Source organism: Ambystoma mexicanum, chromosome 12, assembly GCF_040938575.1.
Source record: "Ambystoma mexicanum isolate Mex_15411 chromosome 12, UKY_AmexF1_1, whole genome shotgun sequence".
In the NCBI taxonomy this organism is placed as follows: domain Eukaryota; kingdom Metazoa; phylum Chordata; class Amphibia; order Caudata; family Ambystomatidae; genus Ambystoma; species Ambystoma mexicanum.
Window position 1 is genome coordinate 1,036,286,242 of NC_090936.1, and position 24,537 is coordinate 1,036,310,778.

The 24,537-nt window shown below is 48.9% G+C and overlaps 2 protein-coding genes across 2 annotated transcripts in view; one reads left to right on the forward strand and one right to left on the reverse strand.

Annotated features, from left to right (window-relative positions):
• Positions 1-24,537, reverse strand: part of SND1 (staphylococcal nuclease and tudor domain containing 1) — a 2,477,133-nt gene that overhangs the window by 783,142 nt on the left and 1,669,454 nt on the right. The gene's annotated exons all lie outside the window — the stretch shown is intronic.
• On the forward strand, positions 6,423-8,820 carry LRRC4 (leucine rich repeat containing 4). Its single transcript, XM_069629564.1, has one exon. It carries the CDS (start codon positions 6,745-6,747, stop codon positions 8,659-8,661), a length of 1,917 nt encoding a protein of 638 aa, XP_069485665.1. The 5' UTR covers positions 6,423-6,744; the 3' UTR covers positions 8,662-8,820.

Here is a 24,537-nt window from a genome sequence, read left to right on the forward strand (position 1 = left end):
CTGTTGCTATTAAATGCACCCGCGGCAGCATTAGCCCCCACCACACCAGCTCGGGGGAGTCGTTCATGGGCTAGAAAAAGGACAGCTTAGCTCATGTGGTGTTGGGTTAAGGGTTAAGGCGTATCTGCTTGGAGACAAAGAATAGCAACTATTAATAGCCAAACCAGGTAACCCCGAGTCTTCAGGCACAAACCAAGTCTGTATAACATCCACTCAATCGACCCACTTTTCCCCTGCAAACACTGGCAAATTATGTTTTATCTTCAGGCTCAAGGTAATAACTTTCTATAACCTGGATAATTAACTACCAAATGCTCAGCCTACTATACGAGGGCACCATGGCGTAGGAAATGTCCATATTCTAACATAGGTTTCCTTTGCTTTACCCTCTAACTGTAGACCAGAATATTAAAGAAAATTTCCAATTCGCACCATCCCACCATATACCCTGGCTTTTAACTTAGTTAACTGCCAAAGATGTGCCCTCTAATTTGACAACGTGGGTGTCCACCAAGAAGAGCCAATTTGACACCAGGTTCATTTTGGAAAGGAAAAAAAATGTGGGGTCTCATGGGGTTACAATCACACTTTCTCTCTTCATTAATGCATCGAACAGTAGCAATAGAAAAACTGATACGACTCGAGGACCTGGCCGATCTTGTTCAATGGCTGAGCAAAGACTGGGCATCATTAACGACGGCCACGATGTCCAAGGAGGTGGTGTTTGGGCTAAAGTCTTCTGCCTCCCTAGAAACCGGATTGAAGGAGGATTCACAGACTCCAGCCGCGGACTCAGTTCTGCCTAAAGCTACCCAATAAACCCAGGGCTTTTATGGGACCTTAGAAAAAGGCACAGCAGAATCCTTCAGCCTGAACTTAAAGTCTCCATACATAACTATCGCAGTGATGGCACATCTTGATTCAGCCAGGATCAGGGGCGATTAGGCAATATCAGACTTACTGATAAGGGGAATCAGCCACTTTTACTTCCTAAAAATAAAAACTCCCCCAAAAATGTAAATAGGGAGCAAAAATACTCTGAACAGAAAATAGGAAACATACATAGAGTCTTGTGCCCAGGCCTTTGCCCACAGTTGCATAGATCGGCTTGGACCAGGTCTACACCAAGTAGTATGGGAAGAAAATACCATCATTACTGCCTGATACGAAGGGATTAAAATGCATCTCATAATGTGCATGAATAAACTAGAGGCAAAGAAGTATTTATTACAAAAACATTTCTGCTATACGTTTATAACATTGTTACTAGTTTATAAAATACTCTCATTGGGAATGGGGCTCAATTTTATAGTCCCTAAAAATAATTTCACTCCCAACTTTAAAAAAAACAGAGTAAATTGCTCCTACTTCTAAATCTTATCTGGAGCACATGCAAAGAAAAGAATACGTCGAAACCCACAAATGTTGTCACGTGCGTGTCATGCATTTCTTAACCATCTATGGCTACAGGTCTGAAGTAGGTAGAACGCCTAAAGGACAAGTGGAATCAAAGAACTGAAAAGGGGACTAGCTCTAGGGAACATTGTGGGCAAAATAAAGGGTATGTCAATGAGATTCGTATCACGTAGCAATCACCTAAAAAAAAAAAAAAAGAACTGTATCTAGGTAAAAATGTGCTTAATCTTGTACTTGATTAAGATCGAGGAAATAGAGTAGGAGTCTGCATCATTTGGCTTTCCAGATGCACTGGACTACAAAGCCAGTGTCAAGCATAAACAGTGATGGATCCTGGGAGTTATTGTTCAAAAGATTTGCAAATCCAAAGGTTGCAGGACTCCAAAAAAAAGAAGGTCTTAAATTTACATCTGAACTAACCTTGGGTCCAGGGTAAAGGGGAACAAACCATAGCAGGAAGAGAAGCAGCCAAAAGGTGGAGCCTCGGAGTGTGAAAATAGGTTAAAACCTGTGACATACAAGGGGGCAAAGAGGCTCCTTGTACATGGCAGAAAGGGAGCAGACCTTCGGACATGAAGGTGGCGGGATGGGGCAGACCCTAGGACATGGGAAGGGGGACGTTAGCAGACCCTGGGAGAGGAGATGAGGGGGAAATTAGACATTCACAGGGGTGGAAATTGTTCTAGGGAGGAGCAAATTGGCTCACCTTAAATGGAGGAAATGTAAAGCAGTACTAAAAGACGACCTTGAAATGGGTTGGGGGTAGGAAAAAGTTAAGTAAAGCAAGATGAGGAGAGTGTTTGAATGTGCTCTTCCTTGCGAGATGAGATAGGTAAAACCTAGCAGTGGAGGAGAGTAGACAAGTGTGGCAGGGTGCAGTCTAAATAAGGATTAGAGAAATTAATACAGTTGTACACAGGTTCAACCAATTTTTAAGTAAAGGGAGACAATTTAAAACAAGGACTCGAGGATGGACTATACTAATGGGCAAGGATTGTGGCGATTCTGAAAGACCATCCCTCAAACGAGGTCCAAAACAAATATAAGTCTTAAAAGACAAAAAGGCTAAAGCTTAAAAGGAGAGAGTTGTGTGATCAAAAGAGAGCAAGACTTGGTAGGACGATAGGAACAACTATGCTGAGAAAAGACAAAAAAAAGAATCTAGGTTGATATGTGTGGTCAAGAAAAAGATGTAAGTTAATAAGGGGTTATATTCGGATGCAAATTCTGAAAACCGGCTAGCTCATGAATAGTATAGGATGGGTTAAGACCTAGATTTTAGCAACGGTGTGGGGACCCAGGAGGTGTTTTGGAAGTACTGGACTGTGAAGTAGGGGTAAGCAAAAATTGGGGTTTAGGTTCCAAGACAGAAAATAGAATGCCTTGAACAAGACCAGAAACATTTCTGAAGGAGGAGCAATAAAAGATCCACTATTGAGGGGCTAGAAAATAAACATTGAGAGGCAGATTAAAGAGGGAACACTGAGGATGTCAGACTGCGTCAGATTGGTATACACCTTTATTCAAAAGAGGAACAAAAGGCTCAGACATTGTGGGGGTTGGAATTGTGCTCGATCTTTATTTTTAGATGTCAAAGCCTGGCCTTTCAATTGGAGGGGCCAAATAGGGCTGCACCTAGAGGGAAGAGAAAAAGCTAGACATGGGTGTTGGTCTGCCAACAAAACCTTATACCCGAGGAGAGGTAGGGTCCTACATTTCTAAGACATCAGGTGATGTTTCTAGGACACTGCACATTGGAGGAGGATTGCTGAGATTGGATCTATAAAGTCAAGAGAGAAGAGGTGGTCAGAAATTGGGCCTAGAAGTTACAGAACACATGAGGACTAAGAAGTGCATTCCAGAAGAGATTGGACCAGAGTAGATGGTAAGATAGAAGAGTAAGGGTGGTTTACAAGAAGGCCATCAAATAGAAGAGTGGGACAAGGAACAGCCTACAGAAAGTATGCTCATGGTGGGATTGAATCTTGAGAGCCCAAATACCGAATTTTGGTGGGTGATGGAGACTGGATCTTAAGGGAATTTGGAAAAAGAGCATGGACTTCAAAGAGCTAAAGTAGCAGGTGAGGGGGTCGGTAAGAACAGGAGAGGGTTGTAATGAGTGTGGAAGACTGGGGTTTTCAGAAGAGAAACTGGGGTTTTAACATATTAAGCTGTATGTGGATTTAAAAAAAAAAATTCAGCAAGTTGGGCCTTCAAGAAGATCGAACATGCAGGTACTGGAAATAATGTAGGTTAACCAAGGCATAGCAAGGGACTGGCTCAATCTTCCAGTTCTTGAGGAGTTTGATAGACTGCAGCATGCATGGGGAGCTTGACTATAAAATGATTGTGGACTGTGGAAGGAAACAGACATTGGAAAGACTTCACAGTGATGGTGTGGTATTAAAAGATTAGACTGAAAAGTGATGTGAAAGCCTGCTTCATCATTGGTGGGAAGAAGCGGAAGCGGGTGTGGGTGGAGGGGAGGGAGGTGTTGGTACGAGACCACCACAAAGGAAGTCAGACAGACTGCAGAAGAAAAGGGGTGGGAAAGATGAGACCTTCTAGAGTTTGACAAAAGAACAGGTTTTGAGACCAATTAAGGTGATGCCACTTCTGGAAAGGGTTGCAAAAACAAACCTGAGTGTTTTGAAAAGAGACTGCGCCTGGGGCGCGTGTTAGTGTGGTTGTAAAGAAAGCATGTGTATGAGGTGGCAATATAGTGGGTTGTGAAGCATACATCTTTTAGTGACGATGGCAAAACTGAACTGAGAAAGATGATCAAAACAGCAGAAGTACTGACAGGGTAGAAATGTGACCGGGACGAGCAAGTGAGTGATCTGAAGGCAAAGGGGCAGGAATCAATGTATGGGGAAGATCAACACACACATCTCATGTTAACAGTCCATACATCATGCAGCGTTCACTGGGAGTGAAGTGGGCATCCGGGGAAAGTTGCTGCCACGGCCAGGTTCCAGTGACCTTTGGGACCTCTCGCCCGGATCCTTTAAAATGCATGCCAACGAAAAAGTGCCCAAACTGCCCCTTCAGACAATCGTCGCGACCTCTGCTTTTATTTACAAGAATGAACTACAACAGAAAATGCACAATTGTTGCCCTCGACGCCCACTTCAAATTATCTGCCACAAACAGACCCACGCAACAGCTTTACCGAGTCACAGACAGCTCAGAATAAAATCTTACCATCCAGCCAAGAGCTCTGAGGGATTGTGCTGGGACTGGGGTCCTCCTTATGCCAGCCACTTTAATCAGCGCTCTTCTGGTTTGCTGGCGGAGTGAGCAGCGCGGAGCTCTGCCTAGCAGACTCCCGCAAGCCCTTGCACATGCTCCTAAGAGACGGCATTGGAGAAGGGGGGGGGGGGGGTCGAGCGCTGCCTGGGCTGGCAATTCCTTCTCAAGACGTAGGGGGAGACTGGGGCTCCGCAGAGGGCCATTCCGCGCGCGTGTGCATCACACACGCTTCTCGGTCTGTTACGGTGCCAATGAATCCCTTCAGCCTGCAGAACACTGCATCCTTAGACTCCCATCTGCACCACCACTACGGCGTGCAGCAGAAAAGTGACGACAGCCAGCACCAGGGTTCATGCCGAGCAGTGCAGAAAGAGCGTTCTAATTGCAATGTTATATATATATATGTACATAAAAAGCCCATCCAAAGACCCGGTCCCAGTGCTTCGCGAGAACTGTATGGTGCAGTTCCTTTGGGGGGCTTGGGCTGCTTGGCTTTTTTTTGCTCCGTGTGCACTTGGGGTTTGGCGCGCAACTACCTTGGGAATTCATCGCGGCACCGCCACAGCCAGGGGGTGTTCTAGCACCCTCCACTAGGCGGTCACAATGCCGCACGCAAAGCACGGCTCCCAACTTGGGAGAACATTGCCCCTGCCGTCAGCGAGAAGCCAACTCAGCATTCGAAGGCGGTGACGTCGCAGAGACGATGGGGTGAGCCAATCCCCATCCGGCCGGCCCCTGGCAGCTGAAGCATCAATTCTGCGTCTATCCCAACAAGAAGCCGAGGAGGGGAGGATGGACGAGGAAAAGCGGAAAGGGGAAGCCGTGTTCCGTGTTTAAGAGCCCTGCCCCCCCCCCCCCTGGCCTTGGCCCTGTGCGAAAGCTCCCGGCAGTGGCCCCACTGCGCTTCACTGAGGCCACCCTCCGCAGTCCATGGCCAGAGAAGAGCACGAGCAAGAGAAGGCGGGGGTCCGAGCCAGAGAGCCATCTCGCTGGGAAATCGAGGCAACTAAGCTGGAAGCCTCCGGCATGAACCCCTAGAGGAGGCGCGGAGGAAGGAGGGGGTGGACGCGCTAATACATTGCGCTGCCGCTGCCGCCGCTGCCTCGCACTCCCGCTCCTCGGCTCAGAACACTATGCGTCAGCAGGACATGCACGCTCCGTGTGAAGGACAAAAGGATGAGCGCGCAGCCCGGCGCCAGGGGGCCCGCTAGCAGGCAAGCATGTCCCCGCCGGGCTCCGGAGCCGCGCACGCCGCAGCCCACGGGCCCTAGCGGGCCACTACCTCCCAGCTGCCGGGCCCCATGGACGAGGAGGACTCGCCCCCACTAACGGGCGCCTCGCTTCTGCTCCAGGACAGCCCGCCACACTGCGCCCCCGCCTGGCAGGGGCTGGCGGGTCACCGCTAACCGTGCGCGCCGCAGCGGCAGGCTCCCCACCGCTCGAAACACATCTCGGGGCACCGATGCGAAGGGGGAGGGGCTGCGCAGAAAACGGATGCGGGGAAAGCTTCAAGGAGAAGACGGGGAGCTGCTGGCTGATTACTCAAGATTTGCGCTCCCTCTTTTGGCTTGCTTTTCAAAAAAGGGGGTCCAGAAGCACGGACGTGGGGAAGAGGGTGTGCCCTGGAAATGGAGCTGCTGCTATCGACAGCGAGCGCCGCAGAGATCCTAGAACGAGCCGCCGAGGTGCCGATGGCCCTGCTCCCCGGGGTGCTGCTGGTGGACGATGCACCTGCATAGCCCAGTGGGCCTCTGCTGCTCTCGGCACTCGCCCTAAATGCTGCTTTTCCAGCTCTGGACTTATTAGAGGCCATTTTGTCTCGCCCCCAACTTCATTCCTTTTTGTATACCCTTTCGTAATTAAAAAAAAAAAAAAAAGCAAGGGAGGGCTGCTGACAGAAGAAGCCTGCACAGCCGCTGCCTCCGAGTGCGGTGGGATCAGCTCGCCTCTCAGCTCGCCTCTGTCGCCCACAGGTCCTACAAAGGCTTCTTCAAATGGAACAAGGAATCTGCAAGGGCCAAGTTCTCGCTTCAGTGCCAAATCCCCGACCATGGTGAAATATGAACGTGCCACACCATGAATCTCATGTTGCAGGCAACTGTGCACCATAGCTGGAATGCTGCCCTGCTCTCCGTAGTCTACCTCATGGTGCAAGCTTGGATCGTGTGCGCAGCCTCGGCCGGACCCCAGAGCTGCCCGTCAGTCTGTTCCTGCAGCAACCAGTTCAGCAAAGTGGTGTGCACCCGGCGGGGCCTGTCCGACGTCCCCGAGGGGATCCCATCCAACACCCGCCACCTCAACCTCATGGAGAACAATATCCAGAGGATACAAGCCGGCACCTTTCGATCCCTACATCACTTGGAGGTCTTGCAGCTAGGAAGGAACTCCATTAGACAGATTGAGGTTGGGGCGTTCAATGGGTTGACGAGCCTCAACACATTGGAGCTTTTTGACAACCGGCTCACCGTCATCCCGAGTGGGGCCTTTGAGTATCTCTCCAAGTTGAGAGAGTTGTGGCTCAGGAACAACCCAATTGAGAGCATCCCGTCCTACTCATTCAACCGTGTCCCTTCCTTGATGCGTCTCGACTTGGGGGAGCTGAAGAAGCTGGTGTACATTTCTGAGGGTGCATTTGAGGGTCTGTACAATCTGAAGTACCTTAACCTTGGGATGTGCAACATAAGGGACATGCCAAACCTTACGCCCTTGGTGGGGCTAGAGGAACTGGAAATTTCTGGGAATAGCCTGCCTGAAATAAAGCCAGGATCTTTTCATGGTTTACGCTCGTTGAAAAAACTTTGGATTATGAACTCACAGATCAACTGGATTGAGAGGAATGCTTTTGATGACCTCACATCGCTGGTAGAGTTGAACCTGGCCCACAATAACCTGACCTCACTGCCTCACGATCTTTTTGCACCCTTGAGGTACTTGGTGGAATTGCACTTACACCACAACCCGTGGGACTGTGACTGTGACGTTCTTTGGCTCTCATGGTGGCTGCGAGAGTATATCCCCACCAACTCCACCTGCTGTGGACGCTGCCACTCCCCGCTGCACATGAGGGGCAAGTACTTGGTGGAGGTGGACCAGACCTCTTTCCAGTGCTCTGCGCCTTTCATTATGGATGCTCCCAGGGATCTGAATATTTCTGGGGGAAGGGTGGCTGAACTTAAATGCCGAACTCCAGCTATGTCTTCTGTTAGGTGGTTGCTGCCCAATGGGACAATTCTGAGCCACGCCTCCAACCACCCACGAATATCTGTTCTCAATGATGGGACGCTAAACTTTTCACAAGTTGAGCAATCCGACACTGGAGTTTACACATGCATGGTCACCAATGTAGGGGGCAACTCCAACGCCTCGGCCTACCTGAACGTGAGTTCAGCGGACATGAGCACGAACTACAGCTTCTTCACAACTGTCACAGTGGAAACCACAGAGGTCTCGTCTGAAGACATCTCGTCCAAGTTCAAGCCAGTGCCGACTACTTCTACAGGGTATCAGCCAGCATACACAACCACTACCACAGTGCTCATCCAGACCACCAAGACGCCGAAGCAGGTGGCTGTGCCAACATCGGATAACAATGACAAGATGCAGACCAGCTTGGACGAGGTGATGAAAACCACCAAGATCATCATTGGCTGCTTTGTGGCAGTCACACTACTGGCGGCGGCCATGTTGATTGTCTTTTACAAAATCCGCAAGCGGCACCAGCAGCGGAGCTCGGTGGCAGCTGCTAGGACTGTTGAGATTATCCAAGTGGACGAGGACATGCCGCCCGGGGGCCCAACGGGCGTTTCAGGTGAGGGGGCGGTTGTCCTGCCCACTATCCACGACCACATGAACTACAGCACGTACAAATCCGCACACAGGGCCCACTGGACAGAAAATAGCATTGGTAATTCTCTGCACCCCACTGTCACCACCATCTCCGAACCTTATAGAATTCAAACCCACAAGGAGAAGGTACAGGAAACACAGATATGACTTTTTCAAATTAATAATGCAATAGAATGCACAAAAAACCCAAGAGAGCAACTTTTGTACAGAGAGGGGTGGGGGAAAAGACTTTTCTTGTATATGCTTATATATTAAATTCTATGAGCTGGTAAAAGAATCAGATTATATTAAAATTTAAAAATATTTTCTAACTTGTAAGTTCTATTTAAAAGGAGAGAGGAGGGCTGGGGAAACCGCTCAGGTGGCATTCAGAAATGGTTTCACTAAATGCCAAAATTGAAAACGGAGGGGAGGGAATGGTGTCTGACACGGGACGTGATTGTGAATAATTTTTCTTTTAGAATTTTCATTTTTTAGAAGAGATTGAGGGCCGACGTAGGAAGAGTCCAATTCTTGATTATTATTTTAGTTCACAGAATGAATGCCCCTCAAATCTAGAAAATCAGTCCTCAAAGGTTTATTTGAAGAACACCACGCATTTGTACTGTGCCAAATGTTAAAAGGAAAACTGCAATAAAAGCTTTCATTTCAATCTGTAGAGTATGTTTCAGCACAAGAGGTGCACACATTTCCCGCACACATGCCCAATGAGGGCAAACCGCTAGACGGGAAGAAAACATTCACATTAGAGGCAGGCATAGCCGGGGCTGGCGCAGCTCGGAAAATGCCTTCACTGCAGCAGACAGACGCCTGCAGCAGCCTGTCACCCCTGCGCTAAGCAAGACCAGAAACCTGCATTCCCTGCAATGTGGAGTAGAGGATACACGCCGGGGGGGGGGGGGGGGGCTTGCAGGTTAAAGCGGTTGGGCTCTAGACTCGACAACATTATTGTAGCGATGCAACATAGGCTGCATTTTCCCGCCACGAGCCGTGGCTTTGCAGTGAATCCAAAAGGAGCGGAATGAATGTGGCTGGGCTCCGACCGGGGGAAGGGGCGGGAGCAAAGATGCAGATAAAAAGAGCAGAACCCGTGCAATTAAAGGCAGACACGCGAACGCAGATTCCCGTGGTGGTGGGAGGGGGAGAGGGTTACTTTCCTCCCAACATTGAATGAGCTGTAGCTGGCCCAGGCTGCAAAATGAGGTTATTTTCCTCGCAAGACACCTAGGGGTGGGGGATAGCTGAGAGCCTCCATGAGTCAGGGGGATAGCCATGGACCAAGAGGGGAGGGTGTCGGTTAGCTACCGCAGCTTTAAGTAAAACGCTCTTAATAGAAACGCTTCAAAAGGGTTCAGGCTGTTTATTGATAATTCAGAGCATTTTAATAATAATGTATGCATGAAAACCATCTATGTGTCGAGGCAGCAATCGAATGTGCACGTGGTGGCACAGAATCCAATATCATGCCTCGTCTCTTGTGCGGCAAGGCAAACCAGTAAAAGCCAGCGTATGAATCGGGCATGGCCTAGGGTGGAAGGTGGGGGCCGGCACATAGGGGGACACCATTTGAAATAAGGTGGGCACTGCCAGCTTAACCTCTTTGTGGCAGAAGGATGGTCTAAAGATCCAAGCCCAACCCTCACCGAGGCATTCCCAAACCATTAAATGGTCAATGCTATCTGGCATTCTTGAAAGGGGGCACTCCTCTGCCACCAGAAGCACATTAAGTGTACCCATGGCAGACTATAGCTAGAATGAAATCCACCCCACACACACGCCAAAGGCCCCTTTGAACCATCAGGCTGCCGGTTACCCCATGTACCACCGAGGGCCCCTGTCCCAGGCTCCTGCCATGGACTGGGCATGGCCCATACGTCCACCTTTGAGGAGATGCCGCTCTAACATCACGCCCACGACGATTTGAGCAACTAGACGTCCAATACATGTGTGTTACATTCCATGCTATAGAAAGGGTACAGGCAAACACCACAGTATAAAGACTCTTATACCAAAGGACTGAGCAATTCCCTACAATACCATACGCCGCAGACCTGTGGCCAGAAAGGAAGTTCTGCTTGGCACAGTTGCTGTTACACACGTGCTTCCTTTTCGGTGGCACACTGGGGAGGTGCAGGGGGTAGTCAATGCAGCAAGACCGACTGACGGTCGAGAGCACCCAAGTAAGCAACCCTATCTCCTCCCCTCCCCCATACATTTGGCAGCTATAGGCTACCTTTGGGTCCAGTTTGGTCTGTCTGTCAGAGACAGGCTGCGCGGTTATTAAAGGAAGGCCACTCCCACCAGACAGAGTAGCATACACAGGAATTGGAGTCCAAGTGCGTTGACAAGCCGCACAGCAACACCCGGTTTCACCTTCATTCTTCACGGGGGAGCACAGGTCAGGACTGGATTGAACAGCCACGTGCAGTATAATTGAAGACACGCACCCAGGGTCTCGGCCACTAGGGCCGAGCACATTTGGGAAAGGTCAAACGTCATCTGTCGGCAGGCGTCATTACACAGCAGAGGGGTGTCGTACACACAGGGGCACAGCATCTACATGGCCCTGAAAGCGAAGCACTTGCACGGGTCGCTGCTCCGTTCCAAATCCCTTCCGGATAGGTCTGCGCAGCGGGAGCTGAACACGCAGTGTCCGACAGGATAACCAGACCTTTGAAAAGCTCAGCAAAACATGCAGCATGTATGTCACAGAACGGCCACAAAAGGGCTCCGCAACAAGATAGCCATTGGTTCCCGAATGGAAAAGCATTCACGCAAACGTCTGCGATTCATCAATTCAAATCCATCGATGTTCACTTGGCTCCGAAGGCGCACACACTCGCGCCGCACACAAGAATTCAAAGCACGGGCAGTGCTAGCCACTATTAATGTGGCTCCCTTACGTCCCCTCCTTTCGTCTGCAGCTCGCTTTTAGTGCCAAATGGGAGCACCTGCAGGCACCAACATGAACCACTTTTAGTTCAAGCTTTCCGACCAATAGCTAACTCTTCAGCAACCACCTGCCCCCAGAGGTACAGTTTAGCCGAAAATATTAAAGTATACAGGTCAGCTCAATTTACAGCCTGATTTATTGAATTATTTACGTGAAAAACGCAGATTTGCGCCCCTTTCTGCCCGAAAATCCCCGTTTGAAGTATGGGGATTTTCGGGCAGAAATGCACGCAAATCTGCGTTTTTCACGCAAATAATTCCACTAATCAGGTAGAGTATCTCGAAAACCTGCCAAGCGTTCCTGGCCAGAGTAGCACACCTTCTGGAGATTACTTCAAAATCTCCCAATACTTTAGGTTGAATGAATGAGAGAGAACGTTCACAGATTTAGCATCATAAGAAGTCAACTGTTGCTTAATTTGAGCAGATCTCATTTTTTTGTACTAACCGGTTACAAATTGGTTCTCTTGCCAGCGGGGGGCCAATGTGCCATGGGCCATCTGTAATGGAGAGTTTGTATTCCACCAGTACGTGTGCTTCCAAGGCTGGATATTTGGTCGTATAATGTTGAATGCTTTCTGGATTGGGGGCGGGGCGTCCTTTGGGTTGCATTATTTGTGGTCAGAAGGCCATTGGCGAAATGTTCAGAAGTATAGTCTAACTGGCACCCCATGACTGGTGGCCTACGATGCACAGTCGGCCAACAGTCTAACCAAGATGATTGCTGCATGGATACACTTATCAAGCACTATTTCAGTTTCGCTTTCTAGACATCAGGCTGGATCAACAAGCTTAACTTGGAGGTATCAAATTGGTCCAGAGAAGGGGTCAACAAAGAGGGCAGTGAGAGTGTTCAACAGTCAAAGAGCAGACCGACTGGGGTCTTTTCATCTAATCTCTCAAAATGGCCACACAATGGCACCCTGGGAGGAGAACAAAGAAGGAAGTGCTAGGGTTAAAGTGGGATAAAGACACAACCACGGGGTGAAACCAATGCGTAGAGCTCATTGGAATACTCTAGTTAGTTATGGAGGCTAGCTTGCCCTTGCCCTTCCCAACAATAGAGCCTGTGTGCAACAATACTGTCCGTTAATGCTACCCACATGATGTAAGGCAAGCAGTTTGGATGAAGACTGAAGGTTTAGCGCTGCATTCCGAGATAAATTAGGGGGGCGCTTCAAGACACATGGTTGGCCATTCAAATAGAATATGGAGAGAAACTAGAAGAAAGGGTAGCTGACGCGTCCAACGGGAGAAATCAGGTTAACATTTCATAAGTGTGCAAATTAAATACGAGAGAGCATTTTTAAAAGGGCACAGAGATGAAGGACAAAGCAGGGAGTCACCATGCGTTAGTGCAAGCAAACGGTTAAGAGGATAGCAGGTACAAGAAATAGTGAAGTCAGAGAGCAGGGTGCCACGTGGTGCTTCAATGCAGAGTAGGGTGGAGGGGCATGACTCGGCAGGGGGGCACACCTCTATGTTTTTGTGGTGCATGCCAGGGCACTCGGAAACAGATTGCTTGGGTCGTTCAGGTCTATTTCGCGAGTAACAGAAAAAAAGTGTTCTAAATGCAAACCTGAGATTTCAACGCTTCGGGGGAAAGCAGCAGAGGGTTTTGTTTAAATGTAGGTATGTCACACTGCAGCCGTAATGGGAGGGAATCCCGATGTAGCCACACATACGATTGAGTCTTTGGACATGCTTACTGATATGTTGTTGCTATGAATTTTGCGGGAATCTGTGGGAGGGTGCAATCCATTGAAATGGATCGAGTCATGGCTTGACGAGGTTAATTATGCCACGTAGTATTTGGAGCCATGAGAGGATGACACAGCGGATGCTGGTAACAGACATTGCTCCGTTTTATCCGCACATTCATAGAGTAAATAAAGACTTCAGGTTCCCCTTCCCATTGGAGGTCATATTGTGCAGAAGGCGCTAGTCTTGTATACAGACATCCACCAATCACAGGAAGAAAACAAGAAGGTTGCCATGTCCATGATGTAAAGGTGCCCACCTGGCTATCAGGAAACAGTAAAGTAGATCAGCACATCCTGCCCTAGAGCGAGGGGTGTTCTACTGGAGAATAGCTTGGCGCGGTGTACGCCTCCCCCTCGACTATAGCTGTAGCAGCGGAAGCTGGGCTGGAGACCCTGGCATGGTAGGACTGGATCAGGGGAGGGCATACACGGGCTTGCAAGATGGCGATACCCAGCATTCCCATAATCGCATACTGGAGACATTTGGAGGTAGGAAGGAGGCCTCGCACCTTGAGTGATTATCCCTTCCATGGATGTGCCGATTTGTCGTCCCGCTTGCATCCTCAGTCTTTGGCGATGCTCCAGCACTTCGGAGGAAAGGGGCAATTATTCCACCTTGGTCTCCAGATGCGTTTGCATCACGCATTAGCAGTGGGCCAGAACGAGCATGGCTTTCACTCGGAAGCTTCACATGGGACAGGGCTTTGGTGGTCAGAGCTGGCCAGTGCTGTGACATGAATGACTGTCCGGTGAAAGAACCTGCATGTTGGAGGACGGGTTATCCAACACCAGTGTTGAAAGTCCATGCAAACGTGCCTTCAAATGGAGCATTTCCTATGACCTACGATTTTTATACCGTGGTTAATGTAATTGTGTATATATAACACGCCTAATACCCAGAGTTTTCTGAGTGCAGACTCAGGGATCGAACCTTTGTTGCTCCAAGTCGTCTTGCTTACAAGGCGAGCGGTTGCCCCTGAGCCATCTTCCCTCAATGGCCTTTCCTAGGGACGAACAACACTCGCCAAGGTTAAGAGTACGCTGTTTGGCGTCCACGTCCGTATTGCTGTACTCTGTTTGGAAGCCTCTGTGCCGACCCTCCCTATTTGAACTACAGCGTTCGCAGATAGTTGAAGGACAAGTGCAGGAAAGGCTCCCCGCAGGCACGAGCCATGCGAAGATGGTCCCCAAGATGGACTAGGGCTAGTGAGGTGGCACGTTTGGCATCTGCGGCCACTGCGACGTGCAGAGCGAGGCGCAGGCCTGCAGAAGCAAGACACTGCTGGCAGACACTTCAATGCGAGGGTGTCTGTCGGTCTAGCGGGAGGGAACCTGAGGGGAATGGGTAGACTGGGTGACTAGGCCGCCCCCCTCTCTTCCTAATCCATGCAGGAACCGGAGTGCTGGAGAAGGAATGCCAGGCAGTGTAGCGGCAGCTCATTCAGGCGGATTCCCACCCCCTCTCCCACACACGGGAGTTTCTTAGCAACACTGCAGTCTGGCTGCATGCCGGGCCTTCATCGTCAAGCCCACCACTAACATCCGCGCAGGAGCACTGCCGGGCCAAGAAGAGGCCAGATCATGCGAGCACATACCATCCCGGGGCCCTTCATGTTTTCAAGCCTGCACTCAATGATGGTCGTGTTCTGAAGGGCAGCCACTACTCGGGGTCCTCGCAGAGACTGTTTAGGGGACCGGGATGGCTGCCCAGACAACCAACAATAGGGTTTGAGAGAGAAACATTTCATTAGCAGATCGTGGGGGGGGGGATACCTTAGTACCAGATAGAGGTCCTGTAGCCCTAATCCACACAACATTCAATGGCGGCAAACCACTCCCTTCGGTGGGTCAGCATTCAAGTAAGCAGACCCTAGAAAACTCAGGCCGGCAAGAAGACTGGCAGGGCAGCAGATTCACGCATGCATGCGAGCGCGCACATATCCAACGGGCACATAGCCCGCATCAGACTCCAGCAGATTCCAACCTCCTCACGGCAGAGCAATGCAACACGCTTACCACTATGGGGCTTGGAGACCCGATGCATAGGAGAGTACCTCTGCCGCAGAACCATAGATCAGTTTGTCAGGACGGATCCACTATAGCCTTCGATTCATGTGTGAGAGAGGGGTTGGGGGTTTGTTCCCCAAGTTTCAGTGTTGCAAATGTCACTTCAAAGGTACCGCTTTCCTTTCAGGCCAAGAAACCACTAACCCTCCAGTGGGAGCAGTTCTGTACACAAACTAGTCCTCTTCGATAGTGCTTTTTCCAAGGCACTTCACATTCAGCGTTTTTTAATAGCATTGTTAACCAACCTAAATGAGCACTCCCTGGAGAACCTGGAAAGGATGAAAAGCTGAGTTGGCACGACTGGGATTCGAAGAAGCAGATCACACATGTGGGGAACAAGCACTACCTTATCGACATACAAAAAGGAATCAAATCACAGTGGTTGGTAAGGAGCAGACAAAAGCACTTCGCCAGGCAATTAAGAACAGCTACAAGCAGCTCGTTGAGGTGCCAGAAGGTCCAGGTGAGTTGGCAACTATGCATTGGTCTATGCCACTAAGATGGGGTGGGCTTTTATGTGGGGGGGGGTGGAACCAAGGCTACCCATGTTCCAGAAATAGACTAGGTCTTTATACGACTGTCTAGGAAACGTAACGAGGTTGTAATTAATGCGCGATAATGGTCTTCATATGTTGACTATGCATAGCACAGGGATGAGGTTTGCAATCTGTGCGCTGTGGGGGCACTGCTTGGCAAGGTAACACTTTGTTCACATGCTTAGCTCAAGCAGCCAATGCGTATTGCCGTGTACATGGTGAATGGTGCGTTTAGTTAGAAATGTTAGTTCGTTGACATTCGCTTTGGGGTGCCGTCCAAGTCTTCCTGTTGCGTGCATACAGAGATTGGGGCTCATTTAAACAGCTGTGCCAATTGTTACGATCATGCTCAGGGTAGGTGTTTCCATGCGCACACCCCAGCAGCTACTCTCCAGAGCCATGGTAACAAGCCAGGGAGTTGATTGGCCTTCTTGATATCATTTTCTCATTGTATTCATGACCAGCCAATGTGATTTATTTAAATGCCCAGGCACACACCCAAGGCAGGTGTCGACAGACTCTTTCTCCAAGTCAATCCACACACTGCTTCCAATCCACCCCGTTTACCCCAGAGCCCTTCCTTCATGCTCACCCATTTTGACCCCAATGGCTTGGTACAAAGCCCCTTTCTAATTGCAAGCACACCCAGCCCCTTCTGAAAGCATAACCATGTGACAGTCAATAAGACACTGCAGTAGCTTCCTTCAGCGGGCATGGCCAGGGAACCCGCTACCCCGTGCGTGCCACACAGCCATCTCCTTGGCCACACATGCCTTCCAATATCCACGAGTGCTTACATCTGCCCCATGTAGACCAGCCCCATCCGTATTCCCACGCCATGCATCCCTTTTCCTCAGGTTCCTCCAGGGCTGGGCAAGGTTTACTTGTGCAGCTCGGTACTGCCTCCCACCTGTGCTCGGGCCCACACTGCCCCAGGGATTCCAAGGCGCATCTTGATGGAGCTGGTGCAGGACTCCTGCAACCACGCCCTTCAAATGATAAACCATCGGTGTGAGATTCAGAACATAGCAACCGAGCAGGAATAACTGCCAACAGAACAGTGAATGGTGTTGCAGTGTGCTTATACAGGGCAGCTGCATGTGTACCGTGCAGCGTGTGTTGCTGAGTGGGGCGCTTGCACAGATCCTTTTCGAGTGAGGCACTGCTTGGCGGGAGCCATTCACAGCTATATTTGTATGTCTCCGATTCACCGGCCTGTCAGCGGCTGTTTGCAGCCTCGCTCGGTGCATGCATTTTGTGCAGGAGCTACACGGGCCGGGTTGCTATGTTCGCAGAACGTGTGTGGGAAGCCATTTGATGCATCTTTACATGGTCAACGCAACTGTGTGTAGTGTTGTACTCTTCGTACCTGTGGGGTGCGGTCCAGGGTGTAACATGCGTGTGGGTTCAACGCATCCATGTTGCACGGCGCATCGACGCAAACCGCCGTCATAGTGCCGATGGGGATGCTGGTTGCGGCCCCATTATCTGCATGGAGCTATCCAGGTGCTGAACTATTTAACATGCACCCAGCAATGTGCAATGTGTACACGTGGGGTGAATGGGGGGCGACAGGGGGGGGGCAGCACCTGCAGGGCAGGTGGCCAGATGCGGATCCAGAGCTGTGCGGGGGGCTTGCTAGTCATGTCCTCATGATGGACACCTTCAAGAAGGCCTAATAGTATGCATGCGCTCCAGGGGCAAGTGCACGGTGCAGCTGCCCAGGTGCTGAACCATTTAACCCGCCACGTAGGCTGATCGGAGGGGCTTATCGTGCGTTGGTTTACAAGTGGCCTTCGTGTGACGTACACTGGCGGGGGCGCCAGGGAGGAGGGGACTCCTCCGGATAGCAATGCATACCTACTAAGATGCATAGAAGCCGGCGCCGCGAGGCCAGGAAACACACACTCATGCCAGCTATATTTACGGTTGTGGCAAGACGCCGTTGTCAGGGAGCGCACCCATGCAGGAAGCTAGCTGTCCGGCGCTCCTCGGTGTATTGCAGCCTTAGTCGCCGCAGGGAAATGCACACAGAAAGGATCTCGGGGCTGCAATGATTTTCATAATGGCCTTTACAATTCTAAGGAAACCAGAGGGGGGGGGTCGTATTTAAAAACCCCAACAGAACTAACGCTCTAGCCACACGGACGCTGGTTTAGCGCAAAATGCCGCCATTTTACAGCTAAAGGTTTTCTGCCTTTGTTTAATCGTTAGGGAAAATGTACCCTTCTATGCGCCGAAACGCACAATCAACGCTCCCCATTCTAAAACTCGCCGCAGCGCCTCAACGGGAAACCGAAGTGCAGGAAGCAAAAGAGGCCTTCGTGCATCACAAAAGACTTACGCCGTGGCTGGTATTTAAGATGGCATTCACGCCCAGGTGGCTACTAACCCTCCCCCATCACGAGGAGCTCTCTTTCCGGAAAACACCTATGGAAACCGGCTGGGGACTGTGGGTTCCCATTGGGTCCGTTAGAGTTAAAGGTTTGCTTCCCTTGTGCCCTAGGTAGTGTCACGCAGACAAGCGCCCCCTTACCGAGACGCGCTCAGGCGAAAATCCTAACATTTCCAACTCAGCCCTTGTTCCTTACCACTTCCATGAATCGAGTAAACCTTTCACTTCGAGCAAGCGCTGTGAATAGAACGCAGCATTACACTCCAAAAGAGCCCAGCAGCCGGTCACCTGGGCAGATTTAACATTTACCACTTTAATACCACACTCCACAAATGGAATTGCTTCTTGGCAGTGGAGGAGTAATATCAAACTAAAAAAGATGAAAGGCCCTTGCTGGGCTGTTGTGCTCAACATACAGTTTTACAGAAGGCACTAAAGCCACCAAGCAATCCTACACATTTTTTCTTGGCGTTATTGTTTATGGTTCAAGTGGTATAGGTAACCAGTGCACGTCTCTTGCTTCCGGTTTCCCTGCTAGGGGGCGCTACACAACAATGGCGGTCCACTAATGGACGTTTCATTTGGGGACAGGCCTTAGGAACAACATCTGTACCCCAAGAGCTCGGCTCGGCTCGGCCCCGAGCAAGACAGACTGCATAGAGTGCACTTTGAATCATGTAAATTGGAGCATGCATGACTATGGTTGTCACAGCAACAGAGCCGTACAAGCAGATCCCATCATATGTGGAAGAGTTGGGTGATCCCTCTGCTCATAAACCCCACCAGTTCCAGGCGACTGGCCACAATAGCGAGAGCACAGATGGGTCAGAATATTACTTTAAAACTTCGCTCTAGCATTTCAGTCTTTAATAGCACTGTAAAAAGAGGTGCGGGTATCAGCAACGTAAGGGACGCATTTCTAAGCTTCTGGGGGCGACTGGCTGCGTTGCTGCACCCCGTATCTGGGGGACACCTTTAAGGTACTCACAAATCCATGGCAGCAGAAACATGCGTGGGCTGATCTAGCTTTCCAACAAACTGAAGAACGTGGCCACCATGGAAATGGGAGGCAGGGCCCCCATGTGGAGCTGGTCTCCCCTTTCTATGAAGGCCCAGGCTTGAGGAGCGGCTTAGCGGCACCCGAGGTAGTGGAGCCTGCCAACAGTTGGAGTGGGAAGAGAAGACGGCTGAGCAGGCGCAAGCAGCCTTCAGCTTGCTCAGAACGCAGGCTTGGATCATGGGATTCAGTGTGCAACCTGAGCAAGCCCAGTGGCGAATCCCCCGCCCCAGGTGCTAATAATGGATAACATGACTAACAATCGGATCTCCTCCAAGAAATGATAGAGGCACGAGTCTGGATTCAAGTCACTCCCAAGCACTCCACTCTCAAGCCCTTAGGGGCAGGAAAAAGTAGGGACCGAAAAAGAAAATGATTAATTCGGATAAATGACGCATTGTTCAGATGCATAATTATTTTCTAGAATTTGCCATCCATATACAAGGCACCTTTACTCGTCATCACCGTGTTTACTTGGAGAGTTAGACGTAGCTTTGCTGCCCACGCTACAGGGCTGCAGCAGGCCACGAACTGCTCGGCATTCCTACGACTCATCTCTAGGTAGCATTGGCCAGCTAGAGACTGAACTGTGCTAGAAGTGCTGTTAAAAAGGCATACAACTAATCTTAACAAAATCTTGAAATGCAGCTAAGGAAGACATAAGCTAAGTCCAAACAAAGATTAATTTTAAATAACTAAACCAAAAACACATTGACTTACTAGTTGCAATTATGGTGAAAATGAAAGCAATCCGAAAAAACCTTCAATGTTTTTATAAAAAGTGAATACAAATGAAAGATTTTAATTTAGTTAAGAATTTGAAAAAAGCAGACCTTGACTGTATAATCAAATGAATATGTAAAAAGGTTATAAAACAAAAACACATACAATGCACATTTAAGAATTGACCTTCAACGGCCAAAGAGGGGCCCGGGGGTGGGGGGGGAGGACACAGCCCGAGGAAACGCACATCGACCTTTGTTAAATTCACACACAGAGATCCCACAGGCAGCTGCCAGTCACATGAGAGCGTCTGACTGCGGAGACATCCGATCATACACCAAAGCAGAAGGACCCTTTAGGGTGCAAGTCATGTCGCGATAGGGCCCCTGTACGCATCTTTAGATCATCTGATGACTTCTTAGATTTGGCGTGGACATCAGAAAGGTAAAGAGGAACAGTGACGACGGAGACAAAAGGGGGACAGATACTCCAATGCTAGGAAACCAATGTCGTGAACATTAGTAAAGCCATAAAGGTCGAGAGCTACTTCCAGAGAAGGGCCAGACGTAGACTGATGAGGAGAGTTTAGGGCAAACATTGAAAAGGTTTCGCCTCCCCCGCCCCCTGATGCGTCTCCAGCCGGCACAAGTTAATTGAGGGCGGCTCCTAGATTCTTCTGAAAGTGATCACTGGGTGCAGTCTCTGACTGAGGATGAAAGACTGAACATGCAACAAATTACCGATGGAGGATGAAACTTTCATTTTGGATTTTAAAAGGAACATTTGGAAGCAAGACTAGTCAGTCACTTGCCTGGTCAGAGAGACCTACCGTTTTCCAAACTCTCCCTGGCAAGCACGTGTCAGTCAGGGAGAAGCGGGGGAGGGTGCAGTGGGGACGGGGGCTTGCCCTGCTATTCATTGTTCATATTTGGGCTCATGATCGTGGCATGTAGCCCTAATTTTCCACACCTCAAAATTACTATTCCCCCTTTAAAGAAGCCGCCAGGGAAATCCAGAGGTTATAAACAATATGTATACAAAGCCTTTCGTAATACATGGCAAATTTAAAGTAATTACATTTTTTGCGGGGTTTGTGTTCTCTGTACAATAGTACATTTACACATTCACATTTCTTATAAAATACATATATCATGACAGAAGAAAACATCACAGTACAAAACCAAATATCACCCAGAGAGCCAACCCTCCTCCTCCTCCTCATCATCATCATCATCATCAAGGTCCCAAGTCCCTTATGCTTCATTTTTAGCAGCCAAATCCCTAATACCTTGTCGCGAGACGTTACTAAACTCTGAAAAAACATTCATCAACATCCTAACCAAAGCTAAGTGATGTTTGCCGACTAGTCACGAGCATGCTCCATATATCCTGAAATCTAATCCGTGAGTTTGAGTGGACAGATCTCTCAAAAGTGTTAATTCTCAACTCTGCAGAGAACAGCAATACATCACAAGATGAAGTACATTATCCCAGTGCAAGGAATTGTGCCACCCTAGGCAAACTTCCACTCCAGGTCCTAACGGATCTCAACCAACCGTCCTCATTTTGTTACGGATTGCCACAAACCCATTACCTCTACCTAACACATTGCTTGCGTCTTCTGCTGTGAATGGATCCCATTGCACTTTCCTTACCCTCTCATCTACTTCGAGTGTTATGTTCCAGAAGTCAAATTAGAGCCTCTGTGTTTCATAAATACAGGTTTATTAAACTGTCAATGATACTACAGCAGCAACAAATGTAATGCTGAGCATGTGGATCTAATCTTTCTGTAAATTATATTACAGGCAATACAGATAGTAGGAAAACAATTTTGGTAATGCACACTAGACACCTGTAAACACATAAGCAGCTCTACCTGGTACACAATACTAAACGTATGCCAATACTTAATATGATATGTATACATTCAGCAATCATTTGCAATATGTCTCTTATTTTTAAAACACCTAAAAAAGTGACCAGGGAACTGTCAGAATCCTTTACAGGCAAAGTTCCCAGAGGTGGCCTGTAAAGGTGACGTCAGCACAAAGCACAAGCTCGCACATCACTCTGTTTTAATGGCGTCTGTCCTCCAAGGTAAAGGTAAACGTAAAGGAGGAATAATGTTTCAATGTCTGTGCTCAGTAGAACAAGGTCAGCTCCATTACACTCATGTCAGATACAGTGAACCTGAGACCCAGAACCTCATTTGCGTAGCATGCAGGGCCTCCGGTAGAAGTCAGAACTATCAAGAGTCTGGCATAATACCCACACTGAGTTACAGCTGTTGCCACATCATCTGAGGGGTCAGCCACACAAGCCAAAAATCACCCAAGGCAATTCTGTGGGAAACATTCCTACATGAGAAGCATGACCACACTGAAAATCCCTGTCAAAATACCCCTGATTCCGAAGCGCTAGGGTGAGGTCTAGAGCCTCGTGCCTGGTTATGGGACGGCCAATGGGTTCATAGTGGCCTGGTAAACAGGTCATGTAATGGGTGCCAAAATCAGACGAACAAACCATGATTCCCCGAGAGTGCCACCACAGTACCACTCTTCCCACCACATGCAAGTGCCAACACCCTCTATTGCATCTCTCAGACACACCCGGAAAGATAAAGGAGACAGGCACAAGGGGGCACGATATTTAATATAAGATACAGGAAAGATCAAAATATAACAGACTTAAGCACTCTAGCAACCAGCACCTCATCACAACACTGGCATAGTGGGAGCTGGCACCACAATTATGGAGGGAGCCACCCCTGGCTAGTCGTTTTCCAGGTTTGGTGAGCCCCCTCTGAGGCACCAGCCTGCTGGTCTTCAATGAGCCGCCTAATTTTTGCATAGCGACAGCATACATATATTAAAAGGTATTTGTGATCAACAGTTATCCCTGCTCCTGCCATTACAATGGGAAACAGTGGGAAAAAAAATCAGGATTGCATTTATAATGTAGTTGATGGAAACAGCTGATAAAGCACCACAGTGAATACTGTAATTGTGTAGCCCACACTTCAAGTCTAGGCATGGACGTATGTGGATGGTGGTTCTGGATCTTGTGCTTGCAAGCAGCAGCAGATCGAGGGGACTGGAAAATAGAGTGACATTCTCCATAGAAGACCCTCTGCACCAAAGTGCCAAAACGGTCAAGTTAGTAAAAAATTTAGCTTATTTAGGCCACATGGTAAGCTTATTGTTGTGCCAATAGAGAAGGCATTGGCACTTTTCGTTTTTCCCTCTTTTTCCTAGTGGGTGATCCTAAGCACCACCTATACGCTGAACCTATTGCATTGGAGTACCGCTAGGAGGGTGATGGGATGTGTTGAGGGACAAAACGTGTAGGTGGTGTTTGGTTATTTGTCCACCCATTGACTGCCCGTGGCCATGCTAATCCCCATGGCCATTCCACCCACTTTCTACCTCTACCCACTATAAGCTCATTCTTCTGGGATCTTGTTTCGCTAGCGTTAACAAGAAGTAGCATTAACCTTTGGTTGAAATGCCTGTGAGAGTTGTTTCAATGTAGTCTTGTGTGAATTAATGGCTTAATACTACCTATAGTATTAAATCATCATTTACCCGGCACTACTGTTAATTGCACAGGTACTAGCATCATTTTACAAGAGCTGCCAATAATTGCCAGTTAGTACCATTACAGCAGTACCTGGCAAATAACTATGCATATCCTGCACAAAAGTCAAAACCTTGGCATTGCCAATGTTTGTTAAGCGGATGTAGTGGCTTTTTTGGAAAAGCAGACACTTTCCTTTTAGCAAATGCACTACTCACAAATTTAGGAATTGCTACCAAACAAATTACCATGTGATCGAGTACTTGTGATCACTGCCCACTCTGTAAATCACCACCAAATCACTGAGCCTTGCAGTTCCCGACTCTGAATTTGTGGAAGTCTCAGGCGGCTCCCGGAAGTTATTTATGTTTTTTAAAGTTTAATTCGATGTGTGATTCCTCCATAGGCAAGTACACACCACTTCAATGCCACAAATGCAATCAATCTCAAATGACAGCCACTAGAGGTGCTGCTGGGCAGGTGTGACACTCCCCTAATACATGAATGAGAGGAGTGGAAAAGTGTGAGCTCTATGACTTTAGCCAAACTTGCAGCGATATCTTCACCTGTGGGTGGTCTTGCCAGTTCCTGTGTTCTATGTATACTTACTGTGGGCAATGCAAGGCGGGTACTTCTTAATTGCCCGGCAACAAGCATCCAAGCACAGCCCACTCATCTGTATTCTCAGGCAGACCTTCTCATTTATGTAAATTGTGTGATGTTTACTTTGATGGCCGGATTAGCAACGCTGCCGTTGGTGCTTCGCCAATGGTCACATATACGATGGACTGTGATCCCTGCTCTGCAGAGGATTTGGAATTTATCTGGTTAAGGATCAGCGCTGCTGTTTCTAAACAGTTTTAAGGCGCTTCATGAGCACATGGGTCCTGGACAACACGGGGCGGTGGTGAACTGCACACAAAAGGCCTTAAAACCGATCATATCAGAGGA

Bases quoted from the DNA above. Each gene is read 5' to 3' on its own strand.
- LRRC4 (XM_069629564.1), top strand. From the start codon at position 6,745: ATGAATCTCATGTTGCAGGCAACTGTGCACCATAGCTGGAATGCTGCC.